General features: G+C 73.2%; 3 protein-coding genes across 3 annotated transcripts; 1 reads left to right on the forward strand and 2 right to left on the reverse strand.

Moving 5' to 3' along the window:
- Positions 1 to 74: 74 nt before the first annotated feature.
- LOC118157844 (tubulin monoglycylase TTLL3) lies at positions 75 to 3013 on the reverse strand (the record flags this gene model as incomplete). The annotated part of the gene is made up of 11 exons (XM_035312339.1): positions 2938 to 3013; positions 2733 to 2844; positions 2352 to 2630; positions 2083 to 2211; positions 1881 to 1995; positions 1667 to 1774; positions 1401 to 1554; positions 1174 to 1322; positions 876 to 1101; positions 371 to 806; positions 75 to 270 (listed from the first exon to the last, which is right to left on the reverse strand). Coding segments are annotated over exons 1-11 (1942 nt in total), but the record flags the coding sequence as incomplete, so codon positions are not given.
- A 441-nt stretch (positions 3014 to 3454) lies between these two features.
- On the reverse strand, positions 3455 to 5197 carry ARPC4 (actin related protein 2/3 complex subunit 4). The gene is made up of 6 exons (XM_035312341.1): positions 5013 to 5197; positions 4549 to 4667; positions 4352 to 4463; positions 4174 to 4269; positions 3887 to 4057; positions 3455 to 3721 (listed from the first exon to the last, which is right to left on the reverse strand). The coding sequence occupies exons 1-6, from the start codon at positions 5013 to 5015 to the stop codon at positions 3716 to 3718; spliced, it is 507 nt and encodes a 168-aa protein (XP_035168232.1). The 5' UTR covers positions 5016 to 5197; the 3' UTR covers positions 3455 to 3715.
- A 570-nt stretch (positions 5198 to 5767) lies between these two features.
- On the forward strand, positions 5768 to 8613 carry TADA3 (transcriptional adaptor 3). Its single transcript, XM_035312340.1, has 8 exons — positions 5768 to 6039; positions 6143 to 6393; positions 6566 to 6671; positions 6881 to 7022; positions 7151 to 7254; positions 7351 to 7460; positions 7577 to 7762; positions 7844 to 8613. The coding sequence occupies exons 1-8, from the start codon at positions 5833 to 5835 to the stop codon at positions 8034 to 8036; spliced, it is 1299 nt and encodes a 432-aa protein (XP_035168231.1). The 5' UTR covers positions 5768 to 5832; the 3' UTR covers positions 8037 to 8613.

Raw genomic sequence — 8613 nt, forward strand, 5'->3', positions numbered from 1 at the left:
GAGCAGGGGCAGAGCCACCGAGGGCTGCCCGAGCTGCGACACCCCCGGGGGTCCCACGGCCCCCAGGTGGGCACCGGCTCCATCCTGCGCCCCCCCCCCTGCTGCCGGGGAGCAGGGTGGGGGGGGCAGGGGGGGGCACGAGCGGCTCCACGGCTTCCCCAGGGCGCTCCCCACGGTGCCGGGGGGCTTGGGAGCGCGGCGGGGTCTCTGGAGCGAGCAGCCCTCCACCGCCAGCTTCAGCCCCAGGTAGGGAGGGGTGGGCACGGCCGCCTGCCGGGGGGGGGGGGGGGGGGGGGCACAGACCAGGGGGCGCGCGCGGGCCGCCGTGCCTGGCCCCCCCCTCCCCGGCTGAGCCCCCCCCGCCTCTCACCTGCTTGTAGATGAGCTCGAAGCCCCCCGTGGAGCAGTTGGGGTCGTCCCTGCGGTCGATGACGACGCGCAGCGTGTCCCGCTGCACCCCGGCGCACAGCCGGCCCGTCACCGCCGTGCTGCCGGCCATGGTGGGGCTGGCGTTGATCTCCAGCAGCCAGGGGCGGAAATCCTCCCCGAAAATAAAATCGGCCCCGTAGAGCTCGAAGCTGCCCTTGCGGCCCCGCACCAGCCCCTGCGAGCAGCGCACCGCCCGCACCACCGCCGCCTTCATGCCCGGCACCATCACCTCGGCCCAGGCGGCCGCCTGCCCGCGCTGCGCCAGGTACGCCTGCAGCTGCCGGCACGACCACGTCTTGTCGGGGGGCAGCCGGGGGTGCCGGGCCCCCGCGGGCCCGCAGCGCTGCTGGACGGCCTGGTTGCAGAGGTGGACGGCGCTGGGGAGAGAGCAGGGTGAGCGCCGGGGCGAGCGGGGCGGGCGGAGGGCGCGGGGGAGCGGCGCTCACGCGTCCAGGCGGCGCAGGGAGAAGGGCTGCGAGCAGAAGCGCAGGTAGCTGTGGCGGTAGAACCAGACGGTGAGCGGGTTCCAGTCGGTCACCAGGAACCACTGGCGGACGTCGAACTTGGTGCCGAAGATGAGCAGCGGGCGCTCCACGTATTTCTGCACCACCCAGCGGCCCTCCCGGCCCGCCAGCCGCAGCACCTCGTCCAGGCGCGCCGCGCACGTGATGCCTGGGGGCACGCGGGGACCCCGTGGGACGCGGGGACCCCTTTCCCATCCACGTCCCACCCCCCCCGTGCTACCTCTCCCCCGGGACGCGGCTCCGGGTTTGAGGATCCAGACGTTGCGGTCGCCCTCCATGCGCAGCTGGGGCAGCCGCCCCGCCAGGCGCTGCAGCAGGCTCTGGCCCCGCTCCCGCTGCGCCGCGCTCAGCCGCGGCACGGCCCCCTCGCTGCGGGGGTGTTTGGGGGGCTCAGCACCGATCCCGCTGCGTCCCCGAGGTGTCCCCCGAGGTGTCCCCGGCACTCACTGCACGGCGCGGTAGTAGCCCCGCAGGAAGCCGTCCCAGCTGGCGGCCGTGGCGCCGGGGGGCTGGGGGTCGCCGTCGATGTCCTGGTGGGTGAGGCTGCCCAGGTGCTGCCCGCACACCCGCAGCGCCTCCTCCACCAGCTGGGCACCCAACTCTGCGGGAGCGGGGCGCAGGGTGAGGGACGGGGCGCTGCGCCCTCCCGGGGTCGCTGGGTGCGTGGGGACGGGGGTGTCGGGTCGGGGATGGGAGCCCCCCCCCCGTGTCACCTGGTGCCTCGGTGGAGTTTGGGGACGGATCCGGCCCCGCGTGCACGTCCTGAGCCCTTTCCAGGGCCACTTTGAGCAGGCTGCGCGCGGCGGTGAGGCGGAAATCCTCTGCGGGAGGGGAGGCATGGCCCAGCCGGGTGCTGTGCGGGGGGCACGGGGGGGGGGGGACACACATGGGGACAGCAGCGGGGTGCTGAGCCAGCCCCGAGCTCACCGATGAAGGCCTGGCGCTCGTCCGCCGCGCCCAGCCGGTAGCAGCGGGGGAAGAAGGTGTCGGGGTCGGCTTGGTCGAACCAGGGCAGGTTCCGCAGGGTGAGGCACAGCCCCTCCTGCGTAGAGAAGGGTGGCAGCCCCCCCGCACGCCTCGTGGGCCCCTCTCATTGCCCCCCCCCGAGGTGGGATCCCCGCGGCCCCACCTTGGTGGTGAAGGAGCCCACCCGGGCGTAGTGGTTCACCACCTGGTCGGGCTGCAGGACGCGGCCCTCCACGGCGCTGCAGCGGGTGGTCCAGATGAAGTAGGGCACCTGGTCCCGCACCAGGCGGGACTGGGGGGGGGGCACAGAGGGGCCGGCTGAGGCGGGACCCCCCTGCCCCACAGCCTCGCTGCCCCCTCCCCATGAGGGCGTTGGGATAAAGGTCCCACCCCGAGCAGGTGCCGGGGCCGCGGCCCAGCCCCGTGGCTAACCATGAGGTCGTGGATGCCTTCGGGGTCCTCCTCATCCTCCTGCTCCTCCTCCTCCTCTTCCTCACCAGGCAGCCACGAGGAGCACGAGGACTCGGGGGTCCCCTGCACCCCGCGGTGGGTCCCGGCACCCTGCGCGGCCTCGCTGCCGCCACCTCCCTGCTCCTGCCGGGGGCCGCCCGCCCTGCCCGCGCCCGGCTCCTTCCTCTCCACCCAGCCCCGCGCCCGCAGCAGGCGGCGGATCACGGGGTAGGGGCCCTGCAGCGCGAAGATCTTCTTGGCCTGGGCGGGGGGACGCGAGGGCTGAGCGTGCTGCAGGCCCCGAGGGAACTCGGCCCTAAATTGGGTGATGTTCTCGGGGGGGGGGCAGCGGCAGGCCCTCACCTTGACGGCCCTCTCCACGTGGAGCCTGACCTGCTTCAGCCGCTCGGGGTTGAGCTGGGGGCGGCCGCGCTGCCCCGCGGGGGCCCCGTGCCCTGCGGGGACAGCTGAGCCCCTCGCGGGTGGGGGACACCCCCTGGTGCCCCCCTGTCCCCGCCGGGCCGGGAGCAGGCACCCGCCTGCCTGCCCGCACCGGGCCGAGCCGGGCGTTCCCGCCGTGGCTTTCCCCGACCTCTCGATCCTCATGGTGGCACCCCGGCCACGCGTGGCCCCCGGGACGCCCCGGCCCCTTGGCACCCCGCGTGGGCGAGGCGTGGGGCACCCCACGGCGGCCTGCAGGGGGGGCGAGGGAAGCTGCTGCCAGCTCTGCTCCCCCCTGAGAACTTGGTCCCCCCCCTCCCGGTGCCCAAACCCCACTGGTGGAGCAGGGGGGCTCCAGAGCAGGACGCAGCCCCCCCCCCCCATCCCCTCCAGCCCCTCAAAACCCTCTCCAAGCACCCCCCGACCCCAAAACCCCTTGGTGCCCCCCTCCTCCCCCCCAGCACCCACCCCCGTGCTGCCCGCACCGCCGGGGTCACCCCGTTGTTTACCATTGCCATGGTGCCACCCCTCGGCCCCTCCCCCTTCCATAGCCCCTCCCCCTTCTCCCTGAGGCCCCTCCCCCGGCCCCCCCCCCCCCCGTTTTAATTCCCCCCCTTCGCACCCCCAAAAACGACCGCAGCAGCCGCGGGTACAGCAAGTGACCCTTTTAAAAAACACAACGCGACAGGACGGGGGGAGCGGGGCCGCCCGGCCCCACGCACGCACAAGCCCGGGTCGCCCCCCGCCGCGGCACCGCCCCGGCCAGCGAGGAACGGGGGGGGCGCAGCTGGTGCCCCCCCCGCCGGGTCGGGGCCGCGGGGCTCGGCTCTCCTCCGCTGGAACGGGCGACCCCGGCCGCGGGGCTCTGCACAGGCGCCGGGAAGCCACGGAGTCGGCGGCACGGCCTAGAACTGCGAGGGGAGAGGAGGCACACGTCTGTCAGCGGCCCCCCCGCTCCTCAAAAAGGGGATAAATCGCCCCAAAATGCTACCCCCCCCCCCCTCCCCCCAGCCCAGATCCCGGCAGCGAGGGCTGTGCCCCCCTGGCAGGATGAAGGAGCCGTGTCGGAGCCTCACGTTTTTGAGGAACTCCTCGGCCACGATGCGGGCCCTGGCGTTGACGGAGAGCTTCATCTCGCTGATCTCCTTGTCGATCTCCTCCATGAAGTGGATCACGAAGTCCACCAGCTTGTGCTTGTACATCTGCTCCGTGTGGAAGTTGGTGATCAGGAAGCTGATGTCGTAGCCCTGGGGATGGAAGGAGCGGGCTGAGCACCCGGCGGGCACCCCCCAGTTCCCAGCCCTGCGCTGGAGCCCCCCCCGGGGGGGTGTGCTGGAAGCCCCCCCGACCACCCTCACGTCACCTCCACGGGCTTCCTGCGCAGGATGAAGAAGTTCTCGGCCCTCATCATCATGAAGCGCATGAACTTGTGGCACAGAATCTTCTCGATCTCGTCCGCCTGCGAAGAGGAGAGGGAGGTGACGCGAGGCTCCCCGGTGCCGGTGCGTGCCGCCATCCCGCCGCCCCCCCCCCCCGCCCACCTGCTTGACGGCGATGCTGACGCGCACGGAGTTGATGGAGCCCTCGATGAGCACCTTCTCCTTCTCGTTCCTGCTGATGATGACGGGCTGCAGCAGGAGCTCCTTGCTGCTCCTGCGGGAGGGGGAGAGGGGCGGTCAGGGCGGGGGGGGGGGAGGGGGGCGGCGACGTGCTCGGTGCCCGGTGCGCGGGGCCGTACCTGACCTCCACCTCGGGCTTGTTGTGGCGCTCCACCACCTGCGAGGAGAAGTTCTCCAGGCACAGCGCGGCCTGCAGCGTGGCACGCACCGCGTTCAGGTACGGGCGCAGCGTGGCGGTCTGCGGGGAACGGCACCGGCGGGCACCGGAACCGGAACCGGCATCAGCATCACCATCAGCAGCATCAACCCCGGGCCCAGGTCCCGGGCCCAGGCCCCGGTCTCAGGCCCCAGGCCCCGACCCCGGTCCTGCCGCCGCCGCCCCCCCAGTCCCAGCCCTTGGTACCCGGCCCCACCGCCGCACCCCGGTCCCGGTCCCCGGTCCCAGCACCGCCGCCCGTCCCAGCCCCCGGCGCCGGTGCCGGTGCCAGTTCCGGTTTCGATCCCGGTCCCGGTCCCACTGCCCGGCCCCGGCCCCGGTCTCGGCCCTGGCCCCGGTCTCGGCCCCGGCCCCTCCCCGCCGCACCATGGTGGCAGCTCCGCTCCGCTCCGCTCGGTTCCGCTCCGCTCCCGGGAGGCGGAAGTGGCCGCTCTCCTCTTCCGGGATGCGCGGGAGCTCCCACTGCGGTGGAAGGGGGGAGGCGGGAGGATCCCGCTCCCCGCCCACAGCGCAGTTACCGGCCAGAGGTCCCCGCCGCCCCGCGCCCGGAGGTTATAAACCCTTTCAGAGTGATCCCGGCGGGGATATCGGGGGACGCGGCGGCAGCAGCCCGTGAAAGCGGATCGTCTCCCCCGCCCTCCCCCTCCCCGCGGCCTTTGGTACGCTCCTGTCAGCGCTTCCATATTAGGGCAGGCAGACAGCGCGCGGGTTTGGCCAATGGGCGGCGGGCGAAGGGCGCGGCCTGGCCAATGGGGAGCGGGGGGCGGGGCGGAGCGGCGCGGCCGACGGGGGCCGGAAGGGGGCGAGCGGCCTAGGCCTGGCCCGGCCCCCGCGGCGCCGCCGCCGCCCGCCCGCGCCCCGGGCCTGCCCCCGGCCTGCCCCGCCCCCCCCCCCCCGCCTCCCGGTACCCCTCCGCCGACCCCCGGTGCCTTCCGTTAGCCCCCTCTGCTTCCCGGTGCACCCCCGACGACCCCCGGTGCCCCTCCGGTACCCGTCGATCCCTCCCGGTGCACCTCAGGGCCCCCCAGGTCCCTCCCGGTGCCTTCCCATTATCCCCCCGCTACTCGCCGCTCCCCCTCGCCGCTCCCCGTTGCCCCCGGGTACCCCCCCGGCACCTCCCACCGTGCTACCGGTATCCCCCCGGTACCCCCCGCCCCCTCCCGGTGCCCCCCCCGGTGCCGCCGCCATGAGCGAGCTGAAGGACTGCCCGCTGCAGTTCCACGACTTCAAGTCGGTGGACCACGTGAAGGTGTGCCCGCGCTACACCGCCGTGCTGGCCCGCTCCGAGGACGACGGCATCGGCATCGAGGAGCTGGACACGCTGCAGCTGGAGCTGGAGACGCTGCTCTCCTCCGCCAGCCGCCGCCTCCGCATCCTGGAGGCCGAGACGCAGGTGCGGGACGGGACGGTCCTGGGGTCTTTCCCCAGGTCCTGGGGGTCCCCGTTTCCCCCCCCCCCTCCGCGGTGCCCTGACCGGGGGTCGCTCTCTTTTGCAGATCCTGACGGACTGGCAGGACAAGAAGGGCGACCGGCGGTTCCTGAAGCTGAGCAAGGAGCACGATGTGGGGCCCTCCGTCAAGCACGGGAAGCCCAAGAAGCAGAAGCTGGAGGGGAAAGGGGGGCACGGCACGGGGCCCGGCCCCGGGCGGCCCAAATCCAAGAACCTGCAGCCCAAGATCCAGGAGTATGAGTTCCAGGACGACCCCATCGAAGTGCCCCGGATCCCCAAAAACGATGCCCCAAACAGGTGCCAGGGGAGCGGGGCAGCGCCGGGATCCCCCCTTCCTTCCTTGGGGCACCCGGCCGGAGATCTGCCCTCCTCCCACGGGGGGAGAAGCCCCCCGGGGGGCAGGTTGGGAGCCGGGTGCCGCGGCGTCCCCGCAGCCGTCCCTCACCGCCCGCCCCCTCTGTCCTCGCAGGTTCTGGGCGTCGGTGGAGCCGTACTGCGCCGACCTCACCAACGAGGAGGTCAGAGTCCTGGAGGAGCTGCTCAAGCCGCCCGAGGACGAGGCTGAGCACTACAAGGTGAGGAGCTCCAGGACCGCCCCCCACACTCCATCCATCCCTCATCCCCTCTCCTGCCTCCTGTCCCCGTTCACCCCCAGCCCTTGGCCGGGCCGTGCAGTCCCCCAGCGCGCGAGGAACCCCTCCTCATCCTCAGCAGCCCCTCTCCGCGGCGGCCGGAGGGGCCGCGAGCCCCGTGCTGAGCGTGTGCCCCCCGCCTGTCCCCGCAGATCCCGCCCCTGGGGAAGCACTACTCGCAGCGCTGGGCCCAGGAGGACCTGCTGGAGGAGCAGAAGGACGGAGCCCGGGCTGCAGCCGCTGCCGACAAGAAGAAGGGCGTCCTGGGGCCGCTCACCGAGCTGGACACCAAAGGTGCCTTTGGCCCTGCACGGCGCAACGGGCTGGGGGCCGTGGGGAGAGACTGGGGGGGCCGGCACCCGGCTTCTGCAGAACCAGAGCTGCCTCTGCCCCGCGGCTGATTATTGGTTTCCCCCTGGCAGACGTCGATGCCCTGCTGAAGAAGTCGGAGGCCCAGCACGAGCAGCCCGAGGACGGGTGTCCCTTCGGGCCCCTGACGCAACGTCTCCTGCAGGCGCTGGTGGAGGTGAGGGGGCCCGGGGCTGTTCGGTGGCCCCGTGGGGCGGCGTGGCTGCGGCTGGGTGAGCTGTGACCCTCCCTTCCCCTGCGCCCCGCTCTCTAGGAGAACATCATTTCCCCCGTGGAGGACTCCCCCATCCCCGAGATCGCCGGCAAGGACTCGGGAGCTGACGGCGCCGGCACCTCTCCCCGCAGCCAGAACAAGCCCTTCAGGTGAGCGCTTCGGTGGCCGCGGAGCCGGGCGCGGGGCTTCCCCAGCCCCAACGGGACGGGAACGCGGGACCGGAGCACCGTGGCCGTGCTCAGCACCCGCGCCCTGCCCCTCGCAGCGTCCCCCACACCAAGTCCCTGGAGGGGCGGATCAAGGAGGAGCTGGTGGCGCAGGGCCTGCTGGAGTCGGAGGACCGGCCCGCCGAGGACTCTGAGGACGAGGTCCTGGCCGAGCTGCGCAAGAGGCAGGCGGAGCTGAAGGCGCTGAGCGCCCACAACCGCGCCAAGAAGCACGAGCTGCTGCGGTGAGCGCGGGCGGGGTTGGGCTGGGCACGTGGGGCCGACGGCGGGCAGGGACTGACCCCCCCCCCCATCGTGCCCCCCAGGCTGGCCAAGGAGGAGCTGCACCGCCAGGAGCTGCGGCAGCGCGTCCGCATGGCCGACAACGAGGTGATGGACGCCTTCCGCAAGATCATGGCGGCCCGGCAGAAGAAGCGCACGCCCACCAAGAAGGAGAAGGACCAGGCCTGGAAGACGCTGAAGGAGCGCGAGAGCATCCTCAAGCTGCTGGACGGGTAGCGGGGGGGGGCGCTCAGCACGGCACCCCGCACCTTTGGCAGACTGTCACGGAGCCCCCGGGGACGAGGAGGTGCCCCTGTCCCCTGCGGGGTCCCGGCGTGCCCACGCTCCGCACGGTGTCACCCGTGGGCTGGGGACAGCGGGGGTGTGACCTCACCGTGCCACCCAGCGCCGCAACGTCCTGCTGAGGGGCTGCGTCCTGCTCCGTGCCCTGCTCGGCTGCTGCCTGCTGCCACCGGACCTGGCGGCGGGGCCGGAGCTGGGACATGGAGGTGACACACGGGGACCCAGCGGGGCCACGCGGCGTCCCTAGGGTGGCCACAGCCCCCTGGTGGCTTCTGCTCCCGTGGTTATTCGGGTGCCTGGCTTTCGAGGGACGGACATGGCAGCTCCCACGGCCGCACTGCCTCCCGCAGCACCCAGCTCTGCGTGGACACGAGTGGGAGCTGCCCACGGGCTGTGGGGACGTCGGGGTGGCAGTGTCACCGGGGAGGGGGGTGGATATGGGGAGGGGGCGCGGCGGGCTCGGGCTGTACCCGTGGTTTGTGCACGCAGGCAATAAAAGGAGCCCGGCACG

The sequence above is a fragment of the Oxyura jamaicensis genome (assembly GCF_011077185.1).
Source record: "Oxyura jamaicensis isolate SHBP4307 breed ruddy duck chromosome 12 unlocalized genomic scaffold, BPBGC_Ojam_1.0 oxy12_random_OJ72919, whole genome shotgun sequence".
NCBI lineage: Eukaryota > Metazoa > Chordata > Aves > Anseriformes > Anatidae > Oxyura > Oxyura jamaicensis.

Bases quoted from the DNA above. Each gene is read 5' to 3' on its own strand.
- ARPC4 (XM_035312341.1), bottom strand. The intron at 4,270-4,351 runs GTGGGCGGGGGG...TCCTCTTCGCAG, and splicing joins TCAGCATCGCCGTCAAGCAG to GCGGACGAGATCGAGAAGAT. The intron at 4,058-4,173 runs GTGACGTGAGGG...TTCCATCCCCAG, and splicing joins TGCGCAGGAAGCCCGTGGAG to GGCTACGACATCAGCTTCCT.
- TADA3 (XM_035312340.1), top strand. From the start codon at position 5,833: ATGAGCGAGCTGAAGGACTGCCCGCTGCAGTTCCACGACTTCAAGTCG. The intron at 6,394-6,565 runs GTGCCAGGGGAG...CTGTCCTCGCAG, and splicing joins AAAAACGATGCCCCAAACAG to GTTCTGGGCGTCGGTGGAGC. The intron at 7,763-7,843 runs GTGAGCGCGGGC...CGTGCCCCCCAG, and splicing joins AAGAAGCACGAGCTGCTGCG to GCTGGCCAAGGAGGAGCTGC.